Raw genomic sequence first — 27,696 nt, 5'->3', positions numbered from 1 at the left:
TATCTGATATTGTTATCTGAGGTTATTATAGGCCTTGGAATGTAGAGAATACTGACTGGGAAATGTTTAAGCAAATTGGTTTGTCATGTAAAAAGTAGACGATTCTGAAATGTAGATTGGAAAGCGGAGATGGCATATAGGAACAAGAAGAGTGAATTCCTTAAATTCTGATGGATAAATACCTTAAGCATCATGTAACAGAAGTAAAGTGAAAGAATCAGAGATGTGTCAAGTGTTGCTTGGGGGGGGGGGGGGGGGGGATAGACGTTAATAAGGCTGTGGGAATGGATGATATATCACTACATATTTTTAAAGAATGTGAAAAACAATTAGCCATGCCTGTGACCTGGTTATTTAATGAAATACTTGCAGTGGCTAAAGTTATTAAGGTGAGAAAGAAGGCAAAATAATACCTCTCCACAAGCATGGATCTAGGATAGAAGTTTCCAATTATAGACTGGTCTGTATATTTGCGGTTGTGGTCAGTGTTGAGAAATTCATTAGATCAGATTCTCTATGGACATGTCGTGAGTGTAATATGTATGCATAGCTGTTGGAAGTTTTTTTTCACTTGGTTAGACTATAAATATATACAGGGTGTCCCAAAATTCATGCAAGAAGTAATTTTGATAGAAAACACAGGTTTTTAATTAAAAATTGTAATTTTTTATTGATTCATAAAGTATACAGTATAGGGTTATGCATGGAATAACATATCGGGTAAATGGCCTCCACGGCTTTGCTGGCACATACACACTCTTTTGTTGGTTGCAAAATGTGGCTGAATTTCGTTGATACAGTGCTCAATTTCCTCCTTCAAGGCGTGGGTGATCATGGACTTGTTGGCATAAACCTTAGACTTCAAAAAACCCCAAAGATAAAAGTCCAACAGCGTTAAGTCACATGATCTGGACGGCCAATTCTGATCACTAAAATGGGAAATTACACGACCAGGAAATGACTCATGCAGTGATTGAATTGTTTCTCAGGCTGTATGGCATGTGGCACTGTCTTGTTGAAACCACATATCATCCACATCCATATCTTGCAATTTAGGCACAAAAAACTGGATTATCATGTCACGTTAACGAGCACCATTAACTGTTATTGCCTTACCAGCTGCATTTTCAAAGAAGAATGGACCGATGATGCCTTCAGCCCAAAATCCGCACCAAACAATGACACGTTGTGGATGCATTTGTTTCTCAACAATCACTCGTGAATTTTCTGAACCCCAAATGCCACAATTTTGTCGATTAATGAAGCCATCAAGATGAAAATGAGCCTCATCACTGAAGATGATTTTGTTCGAAAAATAAGCATCCACCTTCATTATTTTTAAAATATTGCTCAACAATGAAAATGCGTTGTTCTTTCGTGTAGCACTTCATTTTTAATAACCCTGAACTGTCAGCTGTCATGCTGCCTTTTTTTCTCATTGGCAACACTTTACCACACAAATGGCGCTAAATTTAAATCTTGCGTGAATTTCGGAACACCATGTATTTAGTTTAATCCTTTATCCAAGTGAAAGCAAACAAGGTTTGCGCCTGAAGTATCTTCAGGACTGGGGCAACTCATAGTAAAGGTGTATAAGTTCTCATCACTTGACTTAGTATCTCCCATAAAGCAAAACACATCTCCTTGTGGACATGCATAATGCTATGCATTAAGGGAAGGGCCACTACTCAGACCGGTTTCGGCCTCTATTGAGGTCTCATCAGTGGGAGGCAGACCCAGAGGTGTTGATACCAAGGTGTCGTCATACCAATGGATACCAATGGAGAAGTCATATTTACCTATACAAGTTGCCAAAAGGTGTCGCACCTTATTATTAAATTACTCTGGATTAGAGAAAGCTGTTGGAAGTTTTTTCACTTGGTTAGACTATAAATTATATATTTAGTTTAATCCTTTATTCAAATGTAAGCAAACAAAGGGGTCTGGCTCCCACTGATGAGACCTCAATAAAGGTTGAAACTGGTCTGGGTAGTGGCCCTTCCCTTAATGCATTGCATTATACATGTTCGCAAGGAGATGGGCTTTGCATTATGGGAGATACTAAGGCAAGTGATGAGAACTTATACTACCTTTACCATGAGTTTCCCCAGTCTTGAAGATACTTCAGGCGCAAATTTTGTTTGCTTACACTTGGATAAAGAATTAAACTAAATATATAATTTATAGTCTAACCAAGTGAAAAAATTTCCAACATCTTTCTCTAATCCAAAGTAATTTAATAATAAGGTGTGACACCTTTTGGCAACTCGTATAGGTAAATATGACTACTCCATTACTTCCACCTTGGTATCACCACCTCTGGATCTGGCTCCCACTGATGAGACCCCTAAGGGTCGAAACCAGTGGGAAGTTTGGGTGATGGATGGCAATGCTGTAGCCAATGAAGTTCTAACTGAGGCTCGGCTGTTGCTGTTACCCAGGTAGAGGGGTAATGGATAGCGATGCTGTAGCCCATGAAGTTAATTGAAGCATAGCTGTTGCTCTTACACCTCAGATGAAATATGAGTGGCTCTGCTTGGTGGTGGGGTGAGCTTGCCACTGGATAGAGCCAAACAGTGACAGGGTGAGCCTATTACTGAGGGGGAAACAACACTGAGTTTCTGATCCTTCGAGTCGCTCATTGTTGGGCAATCCGGGGATCTCATGAGTCTTTGAAGAAGTAATCCCTGCACTTAATACAGTGAAACGGTCTGGGTGGCCCTTCCCTTAATGCACAGCATTATACAAAGCACATATCTGCAAGGAGATGTGCTTTGCATTATGGGAGATTACTAAAGCAAGTGATGAGAACTTATACCACCTTTACCATGAGTTGCCCCAGTCCTGAAGATGTGATAAGGGAGCAAAAGAAAGTGTGAATGAGGAAATGGAAGTAAGGTGCAGCAGAACGAGGGGTAGCAAGACTGCAGAAGTGGCAGAGAGTCAAACTGTCGGAATGGAAGATTTGATGAAACGGTTATTGAAAATGAAAAAATGAAATGAGGAATATGCAGAGCGATGGTTAATGTTTAGTGGAAACTAATTTAAGGGGTGCAGGAGAATAGAATGAATGGAAGATTTGATGAAACGGTTATTGAAAATGAAAAATGAAATGAGGAATATGCAGAGCGATGGTTAATGTTTAGTGGAAACTAATTTAAAGGGTGCAGGAGAATAGAATGAAAGAAATGAGATTAAAAGAAGTGATGAGTGATTCCAGGATAGCAGTATATGGAGAATCCATAATTAGAGGATTAGTTAATGAGAGAGTCCATAAGGTCTGCTATCCAGGAGGGAGAATGAGTAGGATAATTCAAGCATTGGACATGAGGAAGAAACGAGCAAGAGAGTTAGTGGTGGTTGTGGGGAAAAATGATCTAAGTGGACATAAGGAACATGTTAGGGCGAATACAGATGGCTATTGTGAGTGAAAGATAACAGTGTAGTGGGAAAAGTTGTTAGTGTGTTGCCAAGATATGACAATGATGAGTTGCGACGGATAGCCAAAATCATGAATGGTATGTTAGCTGAGCTGTGTGAGGAGAAGGGAGTACAGTTTGTGGATGTATAGCATGTGTCTGAGGGAAGAATGAAATTAAATAGGCGTGATGGATTGCATTTGAATGGCTTTGGAGTGAGTGCACTGGAGAAAGTGTTGCTGGATGGAAGCACAGTGTGTGTGAAAGTTGTGTGTGTGTGGTGCATGCAGGAAATCAGAAGCAAGAGATGAAGTGAAAAATCAGGAGAGTGGTATTGAAGAGACAGAAATGCTTGGCAGTGAAAATGTTAGTAGTGTGAGAGATAAGAGAGAACGGGAATGCAAGTGGAACAGGGAAATGGGGGGTAGACAGGGAGACATAGCATAGCGACAGTGAATGTATGTATGAAGATAGAGTATATTGCAATATGGGTGTGGAAGAGTTGATGTTGGAAGTAGTAGTGAATGTATGGAGATGATCAGCATAGAAATGGAATGTATTGCGATGTAGGTAGGTAAGTTGAGTCTGAGTAGATATATATGGTAAGCAGTGATAAAGGTGATGGGGAAAGGGAAGGTGTGGTGGGGAAATTGCAACAAAGTGTCTTGAATAGGACTGGTTATAGATCTAAAAATGAACTACTGTGTTTATTTACAAATGCCAGAAGTATCAGAAATAAGGAGGATGAAATGGTGAAATTTTCAATGATTGAGTTCATTCATCCTAAAATCATTGGAATAAGTGAAACATGATTGAATGAAGATGATATTCTAACAGGGATAGAAATAGAAGGATACAGTATTTTTCGCAAGAGCCTGTGTAATTCAGTGGATGTGGCGTTTGCACACCAAGGCGCTTGACCGCATGAAGGAAGACTTTGTTTCGAATCTAGTTGTTGGCTAGAGGAAATTTTTCTAAGTCTTTTTTCGACTGGTTCACAAGTTAGTCGATCTCTGGCACAGGCACGCAGGTTTTTTCTCCTGAAAACTCAAGGTTTTTTGTCCTGTAAACTCAAGAAAATCGACTGTAGAACCCACATTATTTCAGATGACGTTAAATATATTGTTTTTAGGGTTAGGGATCATGAGATGGCTGCACTTGTTGAGCCGTCTCTCTTCACTGCATGCTGCTTAATTAGTGATAGCCTTGGGCCAGCTATCTCTGATTGGCTGTAAGTGGAGATTGAACTCCCCACTCAGTCTCCAAAAGTTAAATAGGGCAAAGCCCCTACTCCCTATATGGGAATAAAACAGCATTAGCTGGTTTTTTTTGGGTTTTTTTTTAAGTATTTTTTGCTAGGATAGAAACGACAAGAAGAGAAGGGGAGGGAGAGTGCTGATGATGATAGCAGGGGAATTATGTCCACATAAGGTAGACAAGTATTTTTTGCTAGGATAGAAAGGACAAGAAGAGAAGGGAGGGGAGTGCTGATGATGATAGTAGGGGAATTATGTCCACATAAGGTAGACATGAAAGAGTGAAATAGTGGCAAGTTATGAGGCAGTATGGTGTAATGTGGAGGTTGACAGGAAGACATATTTAACTGGATGTTGCTATTGGTCTGGAGGGGGGGATGATGGAGAAATGTATAAACAACTTGGATCAGTGAACAAAGGAAGGATATTTATTATGGGTATTTTAAATTATGGCAGTATACATTGGAATGAAAAGATAGCATTTGGGAATAAAGAAAATAATTTTCTCTAGTTCTTGAGAGATAATTATCTCAGGCAGCACATAAAGGAGGACACACGAGGATCGAGAGTTTTAGATCAGATCATTTCATCAGAGGATATAATTGTCAGTGGGGTTTTGCACTTTCCTCCAGTTTGTGAGAGTGATCAAGAAGTGATCACCTGGGATGTGGTGAGCCATATATACAGACTTTTGTGAGGAAAGGATATATGTGGAATTATAAGGCTGGTGATTATGATAAACTTAGGAGACAGCTATAGCATGGAATGAGGAGTTGAGCGGTAAGGAAATAAATGCTACTTGGGAACTGACAAAGAAATACATAACAGCATCAATGTGTGAATGTATTCTGAAGGCCAAAAGTTGAATAAGGTAGGTGTAAAATGGATGAATGTGGAATTTAAACATGAAATATGGAAAAAGAAAGTATTTTGGAGGAAGTACAAGATAAATAATAGTAATAATCAGTCACATAAAGAGTATAAAAAACAAGCCAGGAGAGTGACTCAGTTAGTAAGGAAAACAAAAGTAGAGTATGAGAAGAAATTGGAAAATCAGGCAAAGTAAAAACCTAGAGAGTTTTTTTAGATATGTGGGAAGTAGAAGGAAGGATGATCATGGTAATATAATGTTATCAGATGAAAATGGTAACTGCTGCAGAAGACATTGTTGAGGTATTCAGTGATCTGTTTCATCCTGATCAGGGTGGAATCATGAGAAACTCAAGTGTAGAGGACATAGGAGATGATGGCTTAATTGTGAGTGAGCAGGAGGTATTTGAGGAAATGAATAACCTTTATGTCAATAATGCAATATGATTTGATGACATATCACCATGCATCTTAATGGAATGTGTTCCAGGGAATTGGCAGTAGCATTACAACAGCACAAATTCCAAGGGAGTGGAAGGAAGGTAAAATTTTTCCACTGTATAAAGGTGGTGATAAGGCTGTAGTTTCAAATTATAGGCTAATCTGTATATCTGGAGAGATTCGTGAAAAGTAAGATACAGAAATGGGTTGATAGCAGTAGTATTCTCTGTGTAATCAGCATGGGTTTGTTAAAGGGAGATCATGTTTTACTAACTTGATTATGTAATATAACAAGGTGACAAATACATTGGGCAGGGGAAGATGGATGTACAATAGGAAACTTGGATTTTGCAAAAGCGTTTGATAGACTGCCACACAACAAACTGTTAAATAAATTGAAAGAGATGGGATTGGATAACAGACTTCTGAGTTGGATCAGTGACTGGCTTTCAGATAGGTATCAGAAAGTTGTATATGTGGGTGCAGTTTCCCGAAAGAGGAAAGTCACTAGTGGTGTACTACCGCAGGGGTCACTTTTGGGATTATTTTTGTTCAGATTGGTTGGGAAGAGCAATGTTGAGTCAAGCAGATGTTATGGCCTTACACGAGGACTTGAACGGATTGCATGAATGGGCAGGTAAGTGTAACTGTCAATTCAGTGTTGCAAAGTGTAAGATTTTGAGATTTGGTAAGCAATGATGGGATGCAAAGTACACACTTGGTGGGGAAACTTTAAAGGAAGTAGAGGAGATGAGTGGACAAGAAACAGAAATTCAAGTTCCATGTTGTACAAGTTGTGAAGACATCACATCGGATAATGGCAATGATGAGGAGGACCCTGACATGCAGAAATAGAGAGGTATGATACCATTGTATAAAGCCTTGATCAGGCTTCATGTGGCTTATTGTCCACTTATTTGGTCGCTGGGTTTTAATAGTGACAATTATCAGCAGTGGTCTTTGGAATGTGGAGTACGATGACAATTTGAGAGAATGTAAGTTGCAGAGCCTTGTGAATAGGAGGAAGAGAGGAGGATATGATTGAGACATATAAGCTAGTCAGGGGTTGTTATCAGGTTGACATAGAAGAGATTTTTCTTAGAATGGTAGAGGGGGAGGGGTAGAACAAGAGGCCATCATTGGAAACTGTATAAAATGGGTGTGAACAGAGGAGTGAGGAGCATGTTCTTTTGCTTGGAGAGTGGTTGGTAATTGGAATGCATTTCCTGAGTGTGTTGTGAATGTCGACACATTGAATTAGTTTAAGGCACAGTTGGAGAAGCGTTGTGTGCAATAGTGTTTACTTCCTATGATGAGACTCTGACTCCATTGATCGGATGATGATGATAATAATAAAATTATCTATGATGGTCAGCATGGGTTTGTAAGGGGCAGGTCTTGTTTTAACAATCTGCTTAAGTTTTATGATAAGGTGGTTAATTTGTTGGATGTGAGCGAATCATATACAGTGATATTCTTGGACTTTGCAAAAGGGTTTGATAGATTACCCCATGATAAGTTGGAGTACAAGCTGTAGTGGGTGGAAATAGATAGTATATTGGTCAGATGGATTGAAGATTGGCTTTCTGAAAGATACCAGCAAGTTGTGTATGATGGAGCAGTGTCTCAGAAAAGGAAGGTGACCAGTGGCATGCCTCAGGGTTTGGTTCTTGGGCCCTTACTCTTTAACTTATTTGTTAATGATATTTCATGTGGATTGACTGGGGATCTTTAAATGTTTGCCGATGATCCAAAGTTATGTAGAATTATCAGCAGTAGTGCTATTGTTAATTCTCTACTTGAAGATTTGAATAGACTTTTAGCTTGGACAAATGAGTGTGTTTGTAGCTTTAATATTAATATATGCAAGGTATTACAGATTGTTTTAGCAGTCTGATTACATTTTATGATAAGGTGACCAATCCACTGGATAAGGAGATTCACATACCATGATTTTCTTGGATTTTTCAAAGGCATTTGACAGATTACCATATGACAGGTTAGTGTATAAGCTGCAGAAAATGGGATTGGATAACAGATTGGTTAGATCGATTGAAGATTATATCTCTGAAAACTACCAGCAAGTTATATGTGATCAAGCAGCGTCTCACAAAAGGAAGATGACCGGTAGCATCCCTCAGGGTTCTGTTCTGGGACCCTTACTGTTTAACTTATTCATTCATAATATTTCATGTGTATTGACTGGGGATCTTCAAATGTTTGTTGATGATGCAAAGCCAAGTAATATTATTAGGAGTATTGCTGATGCTAATTCTCTACAGGAAGATTTGGATGCACTTTTAGCTTGGACAGATTAGTGGGGATTTAGTTTTCATATTAATAAGTGAATGGTGTTGCATTTTGGTGTTGCATAGCCTTACATCTCATGTACTATATTGATGGCACTATACTGAGTGCCATCATGTTTTAAAACCTCTCTGACTTGTGAGATTTTAAAACATGAGCAGTATTCTGCCAAGAAGAGATATGTGTGTAACTGCAGAGCAGGTGATTCTAACAAGCTTAGGAGAAAGCTTGAAGTTCTGCCTTGGCATAAAAACCTGCAATGGAATGGAACAGGAAAACCTCACTTAACACAATTAATTAATCCATCAATTAATGCTCACTAAAGTAAATTGCATTAAGCGAATATAACAAATTCATCTATCAGTTAGTGTAAATGTGAAAAAAAAAAAAAACATAAGCAATATTAGAGGATAAAATCATCAAAGGTAATGAAAATCAATTGCTTAAATTTTTATTTAAAGTCTAAACATTTAATTCAGCTAGTTTTTCACAAAAAATTAAGTAAAGGTGTTTGAATAGTGCTTGACTGTTTCATCTTGTCGTGCAATTTGCAATAGCTGGCGACTGCTTTATCAAGATTTCGGCAGACTTCAAAAGCTTCATTTCATATCGGGATCAGCATCAAACAAAATTTCCTTAGCATGCTCAATGTGATTGAAAGCTCAAGTTCTATTGCAATTAGTTTCTTAGTCATAACATTCTTTTTTTGTTTGCACTCCTTATCTTCTTCTTCATATGCACACTGTTCTTCTAATTGAAGGAAATCATTCTCACTTAACTGTTCTGAATGGAAATTAAGCAAGTTTCTCACATCTTCATTACCCAGGGGGTTCCATATCAGGAGTTGAATATAATCAAGTCTTATAGGTATCTAAATTAAAGCAAAATGAAGGAAAAGGAAGCAAGATAACAGAGTTTGCACGTGCACTTCCGATGATAGATTTGAATCAACTGCCAAGTGTCGCTGGCCACTACCCACTACATTGACAAGTGGCACTGCTTGCTGCAGATTGGCAACAAAAAATTTTGCATAATGTAAAAAAATCACGTTAATTGATTAATCACTCGCTTAAAGTGGGAATAATTTCACTCAATCGCACTAATTGATTATCATACATATCGAATTCGCGTTAAGCGAAGTTTTCCTGTAATGCATGAGAGATGGTTAGGGACATCTGGAAGAAGCAGTCACACTGTATAACAAAGAATAGGAGGGTTAATGAGGTAGGAGTTAGATGAATGGATAGTATCATTAAGCAGGAGCTACAAAGAAAGAAACTGTTGTGGAGTATATATTATTATTATTATTACGGGTATCTCCATGGAGTCAGTAGACTCATCGCGGGAGACCCAAACTAGCAAAACAATATCTGTCATATCTCTTCTTGAACTCATCCACAGACGAAGAGCTCACAACTTAGTCAGGCAATGAATTCCACTCATTCACCACCCTCCAGGCAAAAAACCTTGTTCTGACACCTTTGTTAACCACACTCTTCTTTAATTTCCAGAGATGACCTCTTGTTCTTCCATCACTATCACACAGCTGAAACATTTCCCCTGCATCAATCCTATAAAAACCTTTTAGTAATTTGAATGTTTCTATCATATCCCCTCTTCTTCGCCTATCAACCAATCTCTGCAATCCACAAGCTCTCAATCTATCAATGTAGGGAGCATTTTTTATATCACTCACCAACTTGGTCACTCTTCTCTGAACCCTCTCCACAGCCTCCTCATCTCCAAGGAATCCAGGTGACCAGACCTGAGCACAGTAATCCAAATGTGGAAGTATCAATGCTTTATAAAGGGGAATAATAACCTCTTTATCTCTGGATGTCAGTGTGTTCCTCAACAACCAAGTAATCCTATGTGCAATCTTGGACACCTTAGCAATGTGTCCTCTGAACTTCATCTCCCTATCTACCAATACCCCTAAGTCCCTAGCCTCATCAATCTCTTGGAGTACCTTTCCATCGATGTAGTACACAGCTGGTAATCTTTTAATCCCAAAATGCATGACTTTACACTTTTCCACATTGAACTGACATCCATTTTCTTTTGCCCATTTTACCAGCTTATTTAAATCCTCCTGCAAACTTTCAACATCAGCTTGATTTTTTATTGCACTACACAACTTTGCATCATCAGCAAACAACTGAATATCTCCCTTTAAGCCGTTTCCTATATCATTTATATACAAATTAAACAACATTGGCCCAAGCACAGAGCCCTGAGGTACACCACTGGTCACCTGCCTCATTCTGGACTCGGCTCCTCCATACACCACGTTATGGTATCTCTCCCTGAGCCATTCTCCTATCCATATCACCAATTTAATATCCATTCCCATCTGCTCCAATTTGCGTAACAGTGTTCTATGGGGTATCCTGTCAAAAGCCTTAGCAAAATCCAGAAGTACCACTGTGTAGCCAGTTCCTTTGTCCAACTCGGATGTTATTCTATTATGAATAGTTAATAGATTGCTAAGGCAGGATCTACCTTTAACAAAACCATGTTGGCCTCTATAGAGTATCATATCCTGATCCACCCATTCTTGAATTTTGTCTTTAACCAACTTTTCCAATACTTTTACCACTACTCCTGAGATGGTGATTGGTCTGTAATTCAATACCGCAGTTTTAGAGCCACCCTTATGCAAAGGAACCACTTTGCCTAACTTCCACTCCCTAGGGACCATACCAGAGTTCAAACTTAAATTAAATATCCAGGTAAGAGGGGTTGACAATTCATTTGCACATTCACGCAACACCCGAGCTGATATTCCATCTAAGCCTACCGCAGTGTTTGCATTTAAGTTTTGCAATATATTTAATACCTCTGATTCTTTAGCTTCAATTCTCACATTAGGTATTGCTATAGGTATAGAGATATCCTCACTTGGGTGATAGACTTTTGAGAAGTGATCACTCAGTAACTCGACTATTACATCTGATTTTGTCACCTCAATACCATCAGCACCCACTAAGGTTATCCTTCCGAAGTCATTCTTCCTCTTACTTGCCACATAGCGGAAGAACTCTTTGGGATTACCCTTGATCTCTTTGGCTAAGGTCTTCTCATAATCTGATTTAGCTTTTCTTACTATGCTGGTAACCTTCCTAGCTTGAGCCTTGTACTGCTCATGGGTGTCCTGATCGCCCTTCTCCTTGTAAATTCTCCATAACATTTTCTTTTTTTGCAGATCAAGCTTGATACTACTGCTCATCCATCTAATGCCTGCCTTGTTTGACCTCCTGACCATAGGGACACAATCTGATATTGCTTTCCTCAGATACCCGCTGATTTTATCCTAAGCACTGCTAACATCTTTCCCTTGCAATATGTTTTGCCATGGGATGGCTGCAAGCTCACTCCGAAGCTTGTTATAATTGCCTAACCTGTAGTTCCGTACATACCCCTTCTTAATAGAAAAATCCACAGATTTTGCAACCTCCCAAGTCAATACCACATGATCGCTTTCACCAAATGAGAAGAAGGTGACCATCAAGCTCACTTGCAATACAGAGGCCAGGCAAGAAAGGTAACATGTGATAAGGAAGGAAGGCAAAATCAGATTATGAGAAGGAACTGGCCAAGCAAGTTGAGGGAAATTATCACCACTTACCCTACATATCTCTTTAGACTCATCTGCTCCTCCACTCTCACATCATGATCTATTTCATTCCTTTGCAGATCATCCCCATATGCACATTCACTACTACTTCCAGTATCCACTCTCCCTGTGCTGTGCACTCCACCCCCCCATTTCTTTGTCCTTTTCCATTCCCATTCTCTCTTCATCTCTCACCCTACTACTACTATTTTCATTAGAAACATTTCAGTTCTCATCTGTTTCACTTCTCCTCTTAATTCCTCTGATCTGTTTCTTGCATCACTCACTGCACTTCCTTCTAGCAACAATCTCTCCAGTTGACTCACACCAAAGCCATTCAAATGCACACCATCACTCTTGTGCAAATCCATTCTTCTTCACATGCATGTCACACATATACAATCTTCTCTCCCTTTTCACCACACAGCTCTGTCACCATACCATTCATAATTCTCAGTCTCTGTAACAGCTCATTATTGTCATACCTTGGCAATACACTGACAACCTTTTCTACTACTACACTGTTATCCTTCACTCTCCCCAATAACCTCCTGATATCCATACTTACATTCTCCTGTCCGACCAAATCATTTGTTCTAGCAACCATCACTCTCTTGTTTGTTGACTTTTCATGTGTGAAGCATTAATTATCTTTCCATTCTCTCTCTCTCTCTCTCTCTCCCTCCTCGAAAGCAGACCTGGTGAATCCTCTCATTAGCCGTACTACTATTAATGGAATCTCTGTACATTGCTATTCTCAAGTCATTTGTTATCTTTTTTTCTCTACTTGCCTTCATTCTGTCCTTTTGCCCTCTTTTCATTCTTCACAAAATATCTGATATCGCTGCACATATTTCTTATTTTATTTTTCATTCCAAACAAATCTTGCATTCCAGCAGTTTCACTCTCTGTTGCTGTCATAGTTTTGCTCTCCTTCTCATTTTTCCATTCCTTCCATTTCACGATTCCTGTTTACTTTCATTTCCATGTCACCTATCTCTTTAGACTTATATTTATTTCTTCCTTCATAGGTTTTTCTCTTCCACAATCTTATTTGCTTTTGCTGTTATTCCCACATTCTTTTGTATTGCTAGCTTTCATTCTTTCAATTGGTTTTACAATTGTTAATAACTTGTAGTCCCATCAAAATGTTTCACTTTCTTTCTTTTTTTCCCCTCCCACAGATGAAAGGCAGAAGAACCTATAGCAAACAAACACCACGTGTGAGCAGAGTCAGGAGTAGAGTAATCTGTTGATATTCTTTTTGAACTGTTGGAGATTGTAATCCTTTTGAAATGCTTCGCATGAGAAGCTGTTCCACAGAATTAAGGTGGAAGGAATGAAAGATGACTGGAAGTATCAGGTTTGGTGAATATGCAGTTTGACTGTGAAGCAATGTTGAGCAGCTGTTGCTTGAGTTCCTGTAGAACTTGTAGAAGTGAGAGACATAATGGATGTTAGTTCTGCTGAACAGTGGCCATGGAAATATCTGTAGAAGAGAGATACAATTCAGAAACTGATCTTCTATGGGGAAAGTAGCTGAAGAGAGTCTGTAAGAGATGTGCCATTAATCAACTGAACTACCCTTTTCTGAACAGCAACAAGAATTCTTAAGGTCTTAGGTGCATCACTCCAAACATGAGAGCAGTATTCCAATGTTGGTCAGATTTGGGATTTATACAGAATAAATAACTTCAGCAGAGAAGTACCATCTCGAGTAGAAAAGGATGCCAAGTTTTTTGGAAGCTGATGATGCTATAGAAGTGATATGATTGTGCCAGGAAAGGTTTGGATTAAGATAAATTTGGTCTTGCCTTTTGAGCTGAGCATTATCAAAAGTAAATGGAGAAGATATGAGGTTTTTTAATGAGAAAACAAGCAAAACTGCATTTCGGAAGCATGTGGAGGCTGTGGAGATCAGTGTTCAGGTCACTTATTACAGAAGATCTTGAAACCTGATATGTTTGAGGACTGTAAGGCCATATGCATAAGACAAGTGGTGTGTGAAGAATGATGAATACTGGGGAATACTGGTATTAACAGGAATGTGTGAAGAGAGAACACCATCCACCATTGCATGTAGTGATCGATCTGAGAGAAAACTGGTATTCATTTTTAGACAAGAATGAAGGCAGTTCAAATGATGGCAGCTTATTGAGAAGCCCTCAGTGCCAGACCCTATCAAAATCCTTGGAAGTGTCAAGAGCAATAGCACAGGTTTCTCCAAACTTTTCTGTGGAATGGGTCTAAAGGTGTGTGTGTGTGTGAAGTAGACCATGAGATCTCCTGTGGATCTAGATTGGCATCATTCTGGTAGTTACTAATTAGATAGCAATTCTCAAGGTGTTGAACAAATTGACTGTTGATAGCCTTCTCCATTACTTTAGAACAAAACTGATGTGAAAATAGGTTGATAGCTTGATGGCAAAGATTTATCTCCTTTTTTTGGGAACTGGTTGTATATGGGCTTTCATGCTGTATGGTGGATGCCAGCTGAGTATAGTTTAGTGGATAGAGGACAAAGAATAGGTGTTCAGGAGCACGGCGTTTGATCACAATTGGTAAGTTTCCATCAGGACCAGCTGCCTCTGTAGTATCTGAGTTATTCGAGATTCTTCTGATGTCTTTCTGGCAGAAGGTCACAGTAGGCATGAGATGCAAAGTTCTAGGCATAGAAGCAAGTAATTTGCCATGGTCATACATGGAGGAGTTGGAAGAGAATAGTGAATCCAAGATATTAGCCTTGTCTTTAGGTGATGTTACAATGCTATTTTTAGGGTGAGATAGAGGAGGCAGCACAGATGAAAAAAAGTTGCACCCAACAATTTTGGCAAAGAACAAGAAGACATGACTTCCAGTGGCACAAGCAGTGAGTTTTCTATATTTATCCTTGTTGAATTTAAATTTTGCTCTTTTAACACGTTTGCTGCCACGCTACTTTGGCATAGTCTGTTCCCGTATGCCAAGCAATTTCACTTCTTCAAGGTCAGTACGGTAAGCATCATACGAGTATACTCGTAGTTGGCTTGTGCAGAGCATATACTATCTATGAGAATACACAGTTTTGATGCTAGCTCCACAAGCCAAGCATTTTCACTTCTTCAAGGTCAGTACAGTAATCTCGTTGCCGGCGGTAAGCGTCATACGAGTATATTCGTAGCTGGCTTGTGTAGCTGGTTTACCAACTACGAGTATACTCATAGTTGGCAGCAAACGTGTTAATGGCGATTTTACAAGTGTTGTGGGCAACTGTGAAGGAAACTGGTGTTTTCGTCTCAAGCCACTTGTGAAAGGCTGTTTGCTTTTCTTGGACAGCCCTGACATACATTTCTTGGAGAACGTTTATATATGGGTTGGGAAATTTGAACAGAGTGAGGAATCTCTGTAATTATTTCTGTAATCCATATTGCAATGGATTACAGAAATAATCCATTGCAATATGGATTATTTCTGTAACAAGATCACAACAGGTATTTGGATCTGAAGAATGAAAACAGTAGTCTGACCATGGGAAGAGCGAGTAAAAGTCACATAAATCCTTCTACTTGGCATTGTTGTAATGCCAGAGTATGTGAGATTGTGAATGGCTAAAAGAAGGACATTTCACTAGAGACAGGTGAGATTTTGGTCACCTTTACCATGAGGTAAAGAGGAGCAATCACATAACCAGAGTACTTGGAAGGAGAGCTAGTTAAGAAGAGATTCAGATAGTTCAGTGAGTGAAGAGGAGGTAGGGAGATGAATGATCTGTTTTATGCCATTGCTTATGGTAGTGAAATTTGAAAAAAGGAAGCCAATTAGAATTGTAGACATTGAAATCAAGAACGGTGACTTCACTGCTTGGAATTTTTGACTGAATGGAATTGTGCTTTTCCATTGTGCTTTTCCATTGGAATTGGGGGGGGGTAGCAGAATATAATAACAACAGAGAAAAAAAGAAAATTCTTTTGGGTTGTCTTTAATTTGCAGAGACAGTTTCTTTTTATCCTTTCCTTTAGTGTTGCACAGTGATCAGCATTCATTTCAGTTATGGAGACTGCAACCATGTTAGAAATAATTCAGTTAATTTCCTGACATTTTGGTCTTCATATTAGAGAGACGAGCTATATTACATTTCTAACAGTATACCAAAGAGACAATGATTTGATCAATGGCTATTCTACTGGCATAACCTCTAGTGAAAAAATTTTTATTTTTATTTTTTTATTTTAATTTTATTTTATTTCACTAGAGGTCAGACCAGTAGAATAACTGTTGATCAAATCATCGTCTCTTTGCCATACTGTTTGAAATGTAATATAGCTTATCTCTGTATATATATATATATATGTGTGTGTGTGTGTGTGTGTGTGTGTGTGTGTGTGTGTGTGTGTGTATACTCCAGATGATGACCTTAATGTGAAGATTGAAACGTTGGGAAATTAAAGTAATTATTTCTAACATGGTTGTAGTCTTCATAATTTGTCTGAAATGAAAATTTCTTTTTATACTCGTATTCATGTACAATAGTTGTAACTCTCCTGACCTGGACCTTTTAATATTTATAACTGATATCATTCTCATGCACGCAGTATTCCTTCCACATAAATTTTTTTTCTCTTTTTCTTCTTCTTAAGAATCTCTTGCTTAATAAAATGGTACATCCATTTTACTCCCACCCTGTGTATTCTTTGAACTCTAGGAATGCAATCTGATATTGCATCAGAAAAATAATTATTTAATAATTCCTAATATTCTCCTCCTATGATTAAATGAGTCGAAAAGAAAGTGATACAAGGGCTAAGGTGTACCCCCTTAAGCGACTTGCGGCCACATCGCCCTACAACTGCGAGAAGTGGAAGAGGGCTACCGCATCAAGGGTGGTTGTGGTTAAAGAAGCGAGCCCAGAAAGTGGAGAGAATGTTGCGAGTGGGAACGTCGAATGTTGGAAGCATGACTGGAAGGGGAAGACATGATGAGGAAGAGGAATTTGGACATTTTATGTGTGCAGGAGACAAGATGGAAGGGAGAAAAGGTGAAGGAACTAGGAGACGGATATAAATTGTTCTACTCTGGAGTGAATAAAGAGGGAAGAAATGGTGTCGGAATTGTGGTGTGTGGCAGAATGAAGGGCGAAGTACTGGAAATGGGTAGGAGGAATGACAGGATCATGCAAACGAAACTGGGTCTTGGAGAAGAGCAACTGGTCGTCTTATGTGTATACATCTCACATGTTGGATGTACAGCAGAAGAGAAAGATGAATTCTTGAATGTGCTAGATGAAGAAATGAGGGAACTGGAAGAAAACGAGATGGTGATTGTCGGAGGAGACTTGAACGGACACATAGAAGACAGAATAGGGACTGTGAAAGGGTGCAGGGTGGCCATGGAGTTGAAATGATGAACCATGAAGGAGAGAGGATTTTGGACTTCGCAGTAGCGTTTGATCTGGCAATTGTGAACTCCTTTTTCTGTAAGAGGGAAGAGCATTTGATATCATTTAAAAGTGGCTACAATAGTTCACAGATTGACTACATTTTGACTAGAAGAAAACATCTTAGGCAGTAACAAATTGTGAAGTAATTCCAACAGATCAAGTGGTGCAGCAACACTGGCTGCTGTGTGCAGACTTTGAAATAAAGTCAAAGATAAGAACCTTTGGAAGCCATGGGAGGAAGAAAATTAAGTGGTTTCGCTTAAAAGAAGAGAGTGTGATGAACCGTTTTAGGAAGAAGGTGTTAGAGAGGATTTCAGATGGACTAGAAAGTGTACAAGACTGGTGGAGACATAATTCAAAAGTAATTCTAAGCTGTGCAATTCAGGTACTTGGTGAAACATCCAGAAAGGTTACAGAGCAGAAGGAGGGTTGGTGGTGGAATAATGATGTACAAGAAGCAGTGACGGCTAAGAGGAAGGCAAAGCAGAAGTGGGATGAGTCAAGAGTGGAAGAGGACAGAGAGGAATATAGAGAGAAAAAAGTGAGAAGCCAAGAGAGTTGTTGCACAGGCAAAGGCCATGGCATATCAAGACCTGTATGATCAATTGGAAACAAAGGAAGGACAGAGAAAGATTTATCGATTGTCAAAATGTAGAAATAAGGCTTCAAAGGACATCGTACATGTGAGGCAGATCAAAGACGCTGAAGGAAGAATATTATGGAGGGATGTGGACATAAGAAACAGATGGAGAATATACTTTGAGGGACTTTTGAATGAGGAAAATGCGAGGACTCACAGAGAAGATGGGCAGCCTTCTGAGAGGATGGTGCAGAACATCAGTAGAGTGGAAGTGAAGGAAGCCATGAAGAGGATGAAGAATGGAAAATCGGTGGACCCAGCCAGGATTCCAGTGGAGGCATGGAAAGCTCTGGGGGAAGAGGGAATTGACCTGCTGTGGGACCTGTTCATGAAAGTTTGCCAACAGGAAAATATACTTGAGGAATGGAGGAAAAGTACTCTTGGCCCCATCATCAAGGGTAAAGGGGATGCACAAGACTGTAAAAGGAATAAAGTTGATGTAACTCTAACGTTACAGAGGAATAAAGTTGATGTAACTCTAACGTTACAGAGGAATAAAGTTGATGTCTCACACAATGAAAATCCTAGAAAGGGTTCTTGATGGAAGACTGAGGAAAGAGGTGGAGATTAAAGGAACAATTTGGCTTCATGCCTGGTCGATTGGCCACAGATGCTATCTTTGGGATACGACAGATGATGGAAAAGTTTCCTCATTCAAGCAACAGGAGCTACATCTGGTATTTATTGATCTGGTGAAAGCATATGATAGAGTGCCAAGGCCAGAAGTCTGGAGGTGCCTGAGGGAGAAGAAGTTATTGGAGAAATATGTCAAGTTGGTGCAGGAGATGTACAGAAATGTGAAGACAAGTGTTCGAACTTACCTGGGAGTAACAGTTGGCTTGCATCAAGGGTCTGCATTAAGTCCGTTGCTGTTTAATATTGTGATGGAGGTGGTGACGGAGGAAATGAGAGAAGACGTGCCTTGGACTATGTTGTATGCAGATGACATCGTGCTGTGTGCAGAATCAAGAGAAGAAGTGGCAGCCAAACTGGAAAGTTGGAGGAAAGTACTGGAAGAGAGAGGTATGAGACTGAGCAGAAGTAAGACCGAGTATATGTGTTGCAAAGTGGATGGCAGCCAGGAGACAGATCTGGAGTTGGATTTATCATCAGGAAGGTCAGTGACTTTAGATACTTAGGTTCAACAATGAAAGAGGATGGTGAGGCTGAGAAGGAAGCGAGATGCAGGATACAAGCAGGATAGAGGAACTGGAGTGCTATGTGATTAGAGGGCCAATCAGTTTAAAAGGCAAAATTTACAGGACAGTAGTGAGACCAGCTATGACGTATGCTTTGGAAACTGTGGTCCTGAGGAAAAATAACATCAGCAGGATGGAGGTAGCAGAGATGAGAATGCTTAGGTAGATGTGCGGTGTGACCAGAAAGGATCATCTGAGAAATGATTATGTAAGGGGAACGGTGAAAGTTACGAACTTAGGAGCAAAGATACAGGAGGCAAGGTTGAGATGGTTTGGTCATGTGATGAGGAGGGGAGGAGGAAGTACGGACGGCCAAAGAAGAGATAGAGGGAGATGGTGGAGGAGGGCTTGAGGATGAAGAACTTGGATGTGGCTACAGTCCAAGAGATGAAGTTGTGGAGGAGACTCACCACAAACAGTGACCTTATTTAAGTGGGAAAAGCTGCAGAAGAAGGAGAAGATTCTCCTCAGTCAGTGTCATAATTTCTTTCTTTGCAGTTCAGCATGTAACATTTTATAAATGGAGGTCAGCAATATGCTTCCTGACTAGTAGAGGCTTCTGGAAACTGAAGTTGTCAGTCACTGTGGAAATTCATGTAAATTATGCAGTTAGTCTAATCAACTGTCTCTGGAGTCATCAGTAGTTGTTTTGGAAGGTATACTTGTTCATGTATGATTGCTGTTGATTATCCGAATAATCAGTAATGAAATCTTCTGATTTATAGAAATGATACAACTCAGGGTCATTTATAAAATAAATGTACCTCATCTTTGTATTTTTTATGTCAATATGCTTATTACTTTTGTTCTATTTCTTTTATAGCCTTTTGTTTATGGTTCCAGTTGCATGTGCTCTTTATCCTCAAAAATGGTAAGTTTTTTTTTTTTTTTTGCAAAATTAATTAACAATAATTTTAAATTTTGAAACATGTTTGCTATATATGCCATATTGGGAAGATGTTAATTGTTAAACATTCTATAATTTATTTAGTACAGGTAGAAGTCCAAATCTTTATGCTTGGGGTTGTTGCAGATTTATTTTATTTTATTTTTGGGACTTGAGGGAGGATAAAGTGGTATATCAGAAAATCTTTTTTAATGTATTCAGGTACACTCATAACACTAAAAATTGAAACAGTTATACAAGATTATAAATAGCACAAAATTCAACTATGAATTCTATTACAGCAAAGCTAGTTACTTGTCCTTAATTCAGATTTGCCAGTCTTGATCATATCTCATATGGGTTTATTGTGCACAGATTTCGTCACCTAATTCACAAGACTTTGCAAGTTGCACTCTCTTAATCTATCTTCATACCCCATATTCTAAAGACCAGTTACCACTTGAGTCAATCTTCTCTGTACACTTTCTAAAATATCCTCACCATCATGAAAACCATGTGACGAAATCTGTGCACAATATTCTATTGTTATGTGGCTACGGTTCCACCGTATTCTATGGCAGGTTGCTGACCATGCGTTGGATACCTGCCATAGAATACGGTGGAAGAAAGCCACAATAGTACACCGTAGTAAATACAAATATGAAAGGCTTTTGATGGAATCAGCTTCAGCCCTAGAAACAATCCAAACCTCAACAAATTTGGCTGCATTAGACTGCCTCAAATTTGGGAAACCTACATCAGAAGACCTTCAGCCCAATCGCCCAAGAATACCAACATTGCCCACTAGGGGTCACCATCAGGACTTTAGGAGAAATAATAGCTTCCTGCTTCTTCCTCATTTACTGTTTGTTGTGCCTGCATACACGTGTCTTGTTCTTAAGTTTCTTGAAAATGGCAACGTGACGTTGCCGAAATATTGAAGTATACTAAAATTTATTTTAATGTACGAATCCTAGTTGACGTTGTAATTTCCTTAAATTACTTAGTAAAAAATTGAGCACAATAGTCCAAGTGTACTCTGACTAGTGCTTTATACAGTGGCACAACCACTTTTTTTTACCTACATATTAGAGTACTTCTTATCATAGCAGCACTACGATGTGCAGCCTTTGTAACACTAACAATATGCCCTCTAAATTTTAGTCTATGTCAACCATCACTCCCAAATCTCTAATCTCATCCACTTCCTGCAGTATGGCACCATTGATATAGTACACAGCCTTATATTTCTGCACTCCAAAATGAAACACCTTGCACTTATTAATATTAAAACTGCAGCCCCACTCCTTTGTCCAAGTAAAAAGTCCATTCAGTCTTCCTGAAGGGATTTAACATCAGCAGATACATCAGGTTGGGGAAATACTTCTTCCCAACTTTGCATGATCAGAAAACAACTGAAGATTTCCAGTCAGTCCACATGATATGTATGTTGTTTACAAACAAGTTAAACAGTAGGGGACCAAGAACAGAACCCTGGGACACGCTACTGGTTATCCTCCTTTTTTGAGACACTGCTCCATCACATATGCAACCTGCTGGTATTATTCAGACAGCCAATCTCTGATCAATATTGTCTAACTAACTGTCTAACCAATATACTATCTATTCCCATCCTCTGCAACTTGAACACGAACTTATCATGTGGTTATCTATCAAAAGATTTTGCAAACTCCAAGAATATCACTGTATATGATTCTCCCTTATCTAACATGCTTGTTACCTTATCATATAATGCAAGTAAATTGCTAAGACAGGACCTACTCTTTACAGATGCTGGCCATCATAAAGAATGCTATGTCCATCAACTCAATCCCATATTCTATTCCTTACCAGTCTCTCCAACACCTTGACCACAATCGCAGTTATACAGACTGGTCTATAGTTGGAGACTTCTGTCCTAGAACCATGCTTTTGGAGTGCTACTATTAGGAACCCCATCCACTGCAAGACTTTCATTAAATAACCAAGTAAAGGGCATAGCCAACTGTGGTGCACATTCCTTAAGAATACGTGATGATATGTTATCCATTCCCACAGCCTTATTAATATCTAATCCAATATCTGATACACCTCTGATTCTTTCACTTCCAATTCTCCTAATGCTTACCTCTCTACTATATATTGACAGCAAGGAGTAGCCATAGTATTCAACACTAAATATGAGGCTAATCTTCCTAAATGGCAGGCAGTCTCAAGTAGAGTGATCAATTATCAGAATGGGAACTGGACAGTGAAACTTATTTGTGCCTATGGTGCCACAGAAGGTTCTAGTAAGGTAGAAATGGAGCATTTTGAGGCTTTAGAGAACGCAACTGACACAATGAAAAAGGAAAAGTTGGTCCTTGTTGGGGATCTAAATAGCAGAGTAGGAAGTGATTGTGAGACATACAAAAATATTTTGGGAAAATTTGGAGAAAAGAGCAAAGCTAACAATAATGGCAAATACCTGTTGGATTTCTGCTCAGGACATGAACTGGTTATTACTAATACCATGTTCCAACATAAAAATGTGCATAAACTCACATGGAGAGAAGAGGCAGGGAATAAGAAAAGTCTCATTGACTATGTTATTGTTGATAGTGATGTTTTCTCCTTGGTGCAGAACACCAAAGTGTACAGAGGATTTGAAATTGGAAGTGATCACTATTTAGTCTTGAGCAGGATAAAATTGAATTTCATATTGAAAAGAATGACAGGTAAGAAAGTCTTAAAGCGAATAAAAGTTGAGCAGCTCTTAGATGTGAACTGTAGACTAAAATACACAAAGATTATTGAACAAAAATTGAAAGAGTTTGAGAACAAGAACCAAACCTTGAAGAAAACCCTGATTGATTCAGCCAGAGAGGCATGTGGTGAGGTTGTGTGCAAGGATAGAAAAATCAGAACTCCATGGTGGACACAGAAAGTTAAAGAGGCAGTGAAGGAAATGAAGAAAGCATATCAAAAGTTCCTGTCAAATAAGTCAGCGTGTGCTCTTAGAGAATACAGAGACAAATATAAGAAAGCTAAACACTGTAAAAGTAGCTAAACAAAATTCATGGCAGGACTTTGGCAAGAACATAGAAAATAAATATCAAGAAGGTGGTAAGATATTCTGGAGGTTGTTGAAGAAGCTTAGAAATGGAGAAAAGAGTGCAGTAAAAGGAGTTAGAGATGATAAAGTTGACATGAAAACAGGAGAGAAAGAGAAAGAGAAAGGCCTGGACAGAGGGACGAATTCTCGATGATTGGAGTAGAGCTCTCATAGTACCCATATATAAAAAGGGAAATAAAACTGAATGTGAGAATTACAGAGGTATTTCCGTACTGAGTGTTCCTGGCAAGATCTATGCAAGTATACTTGAGAAACGGTTGAGAAGAATTGTGGAAGAAAAGCTTGGTGAAGAACAAGCTGGATTCAGGCCAAATAGAGGCTGTCAGGATCAGATCTTCACTTTACGACAAATAGTCGAGAAAGCATGGGAATATAACAAAGATCTGTATTTAAGTTTTGTTGATCTGGAAATGGCATATGACAAGGTGCCAAGAAAGAAGCTATTCAATAAGTTACAGTTATATGGTGTCAATGGGTCATTATATCAAGCAATACTTAGTCTTTATTTATCAGGAAGTTCAGGAAGATGGTGTAATGTTAAATCTGGTGTGAGACAAGGATGTACATTATTTATATGGATCACATTGTGAAGGAAAGTGGTATTAAACATATTAGAATTGGAGATGTTAATATATACTCTTTGCTTTATGCGGACAATGTTATACTTCTAAATAAATCCGCTACAGGTTTGCAAGATTCCCTGACTAAATTGAATAACTGTTGTAATAGATATGGTATGAAGGTTAGCAATAAAAAGACAAAGACAATGAAAATAGGTAGAATCGTTGAAAATATCAACTGTGTTGTGAATGGAGAACCTGTGGAACAAGTAAAACATTTCAGCTACTTAGGCACAATTTTTAGTGAAGATGGTAAATTAAATATGGAAATAGACAACAGAATCAACAAAACTGGTATGGTAGGAAGTCAATTGAATAAATTGATATGGAATAAGAGAGAAATTAGTCAGAACACTAAATTAGCTGTATACAAGACATTGTTCAAACTAGTTTTAACTTATGGATCTGAGAGCTGGGTCGGAAGTAAAACACTTGACCAAAGACTAGAGACCGCAGATATGAGAGTCCTGAGGAAGATTAGAGGCGTGAACAGATGGCATCAATGGCAATATAATATTAAAAACGAGGATATTAGGAAAGAACTTGACACTGTCATCATCCTGGAATGCATTTGGAGAGCTAATCTCAGGTAGTATGGTCACTTAAATAGAATGGACACGGAAAGATTAGCAAAACAAGTGTTCTCTGCCAGGTTGGCAGCAAAACAACCCAGAGGAAGACCAAGATATAGGTGGATTGATACGGTACAAAGTGCCTTAGATGATAGAAACATAAGATTTGATAATGGTTTAGTCTTGACAAGTAACAGACTGATTTGGAGTAAAATTGTAGATTGGAAGTTACTAATGACGTAAATTTTTCATGTAGTACTATCATATCCTGTACACCCTTTGAGGGTACATTGAGGGTACCCTTTGAGGTCAGGAATTTGATGATGAGCATTTGCACCAGCATGATATGTGCTGATAAAGTGCTCGTTGAACATTTTCATTATATCCTTTGCAGCTGTTATTCTCCTTCCATGACTATCCACCTGTGTTAACCTGCCATAATTATTCTTTTCTCTTGTGTGCCATATAGCAGAAAAATTCCCTTGAGTTAACCTTGGCCTGACCAGCCAATTGCTGTCATACTGCACTTTTTTTTTTTATCATGATCATCACATTTCTAGCCTGCACTTCATACTCTTCATGGATCCAATCACCACCAACTGTCTTGTACCTCCTCCATAACATTTTCTTTTCCAGCACAGCTTGCTTAATTTAACTGCTTATCCATTTCACTCCTACTCTATTTATATCAGCTGCCTTTTCCAAGGGCATGAAAATATTTTCTAATTCTTCAAGTGGTCCCAGGAGTAGAACCTCTAGAAGGAGGTTAACATGGAAAGTTCTTCCATCAAATTATAGGCACAGATAATCTCATCCAATTTTATAATTTGAAATCTTCCTGCATCACTGTATGAGGTGTGATTAAAAGGCACAGTGAATTTCAAAAAAGGTTAATAATCTGTAGGTTATACAAATTTACCTTTCTTTAGTTCTTTTAAGTGTTGTTGGTGGCCATTTTAGTTTCTTGTATTGATGCAAAATGCTTTCTCTTTATTGTCAAATTCAACTTTGAAAATAGTCAAAAGTCAGAGTGCTAGAGTGATTATGGTGGATAGAAGCACAGAGTAATTTTTTTATCGTACAGTTTTATTGAATATGAAGAGATGTGCAGCATGGAGCATTGTCATGATGCAACATGAAACCATTAGCCAATTTTTCCATCTTTTTCAATGCACATCATTCTGTAAATGTTCTAGTACACCTTTATAATAGTCAGAATCGATTGTATTGCCTCTTTGTATGACTCCACTTGCACATTCCCCTTCCAAATCAAAAAACACAATGAATAGGACTTCGATATTGGATTTTGATTGGCATACCTTCTTCTGCCAAGGTGAATTGGGTGTTTTCAATTATGAAACTTGAACCTTAGTTTCGGGATCATAACCATATGTCCAAAATTCGTCTCCGGCTATAATATTTTGGAAATATTCAACAAATGTTGAACAAATGTTGAAAGGTTTCAAGGTGTGAAAATTAATGATAATTCATGAATACTTCCACGTTTAAAAATACACGGCTTGGTCACTAATATAAAATCGTGTATATAGAAAGAAAATTATGCAAAACACTTTACATACCGATTTTACTGGTAAACAAGATTCCAATAAAAATACTTGTAATTTAATAGTGAAAATTTTTATGTTTAATGAAATGGAATTTATAAATTGTGAATAACTGAATATTGTAGCCTACAAATGTTTTGTATTAGAACAAAGGAAAATAAGTGTAAAATAATTAGTGTCTAAAAGAATCCTCTAGTCAGCGATAATTCCAGATGGATTATCATCTTAAGTTATGACCTGAGGCATCTACCATCACAAAGGTCAACATTGCATGGGAAATTTCCACCTTAATGCAACAACCGGAAAAGGTGGCGGGTGCAGAACATCGAAATACCCAGGGGACAAGAACATAAGCGAACCCAAGGTCATCAGAGCCAGATAAATAGAGGTTTGCTGTGGCGAGTCGAGGCGTTTTCTTTTCGGGTTATTCATCACACTAGTCAGGCGTGCGGTACTGGCCCGTTCTTGGGTCATTGAGAAGTTACGAAGTCACATGGAGTTCCGACCTGAGGTTACGATATACGAGAAGACAACGGAGCTTTGCTAACATTGTGGGAGATGATTTGGGATCGCCGTCGGAGTCCTGAATTCCAGACAGAAAATGCGGGGAGCGACATGACTAAGATTAGAGGTTTTAATGGAAGTTTGATGTCGAGTTTCCATGCCACTGAGTTCCTGATATTCGCTGATAATAACGAGGGATCTCACAAGCCCCAGAAAAGGTACCCAAGTTTAGTGCTAAAGACGAACAGTAACAGAAAGAGATGATTTCAAGGATCATTCACAGAAGTCCAGATTTATGTTCAAGTAAGATCCTTCCATTGTTTAACTCGAGAAAAAGATTGTGATGGTGTTTAATTAATGGTTTTGTTAGATAAGATACTTGAGGACTTCAGGCCTAATGCCGATATTTGAATTGTTTTGCATTATGTGAGAGAAAGCCTAGTTTAGAAATTTAGGTAATACATCTTGTGTTTATTGTTGTAGCTATTGCAAAAACTTGCAAATGTTTATCTGAGGATGATATAAGAACATTTAGGTTAATGTTTTAGACTCGTAGTCCTACTAGAAGTAATTGTGTTGAGGGACTAAATGTAAATGTAACTTTGAGTTGTTATTTGAAGCATAGAAGAAAAACCTACTTGGAACTTATAATCGACCATTTGTATATTTCATTAATGATGAATAAACTATTGTCCTGTTTAAATAACTTGCCTGATTCATATTTCCAATGCACTACTCATTAAACTCGAATCTGTGTGCCTTAAGGTAGATATTGCCATGACTGTAGATTAGAAGGGTTAAGGCTAGGTTTGATTTGTAATTGAGAGAGGAAGATTCCATGTGTTTTACTGTGTGTTTTCTTTGGAGGGAGATTCACCTTCCATCCACGTATTTTGGTGGCACAACTAGAAATCAAACAAATTTTTCCAAAATTCTGTATAGAATAAACACCTGTAGATCAGACAAAGAGGTTGGCTCCAGCCTGAGGTGATTGTTTAATGCACACAGAGCAGCACATGCTGATTTCTTACCCATCTATACTGATGGTTCAAGAACTAACACCTCTGTTGGCTGTGCTGCTGTGTTTCCTGACATTATTATCTCAAATCAGATACCACCAGACTGCAGTAATTATACAGCAGAGTTACATGCCATTCAGCTTGCACTTGTGCATATAAAAGAAAACTGCTACCAAAAGTGTATAATTTATACAGACTCATTGAGCTCTTTACAGGCTATCTCCTCTCCTATGTATAATCCTCATCCAGTA

The 27,696-nt window shown here is 38.6% G+C and overlaps 1 protein-coding gene across 4 annotated transcripts in view; it reads left to right on the top strand.

Moving 5' to 3' along the window:
• The window catches only part of Sfxn2 (sideroflexin 2), a 401,343-nt gene that overhangs the window by 355,208 nt on the left and 18,439 nt on the right, over positions 1 to 27,696 (top strand). For all 4 annotated transcript variants that reach the window (XM_090392729.1, XM_090392730.1, XM_090392732.1 and 1 more), the window contains exon 10: positions 19,988 to 20,035. In XM_090392729.1, the coding sequence (XP_090248855.1) occupies positions 19,988 to 20,035 (48 nt within the window). The remainder of the gene's footprint in view (positions 1 to 19,987; positions 20,036 to 27,696) is intronic.

This window comes from Typopeltis vanoorti, chromosome 5, assembly GCF_054136105.1.
Source record: "Typopeltis vanoorti isolate ZY-2024b chromosome 5, IOZ_Tvanoo_1.0, whole genome shotgun sequence".
NCBI classification, from domain to species: Eukaryota; Metazoa; Arthropoda; class Arachnida; order Uropygi; family Thelyphonidae; genus Typopeltis; species Typopeltis vanoorti.
Note: the sequence above shows the minus strand (reverse complement) of the source record. Positions and strands in the feature narration are given on the sequence as shown.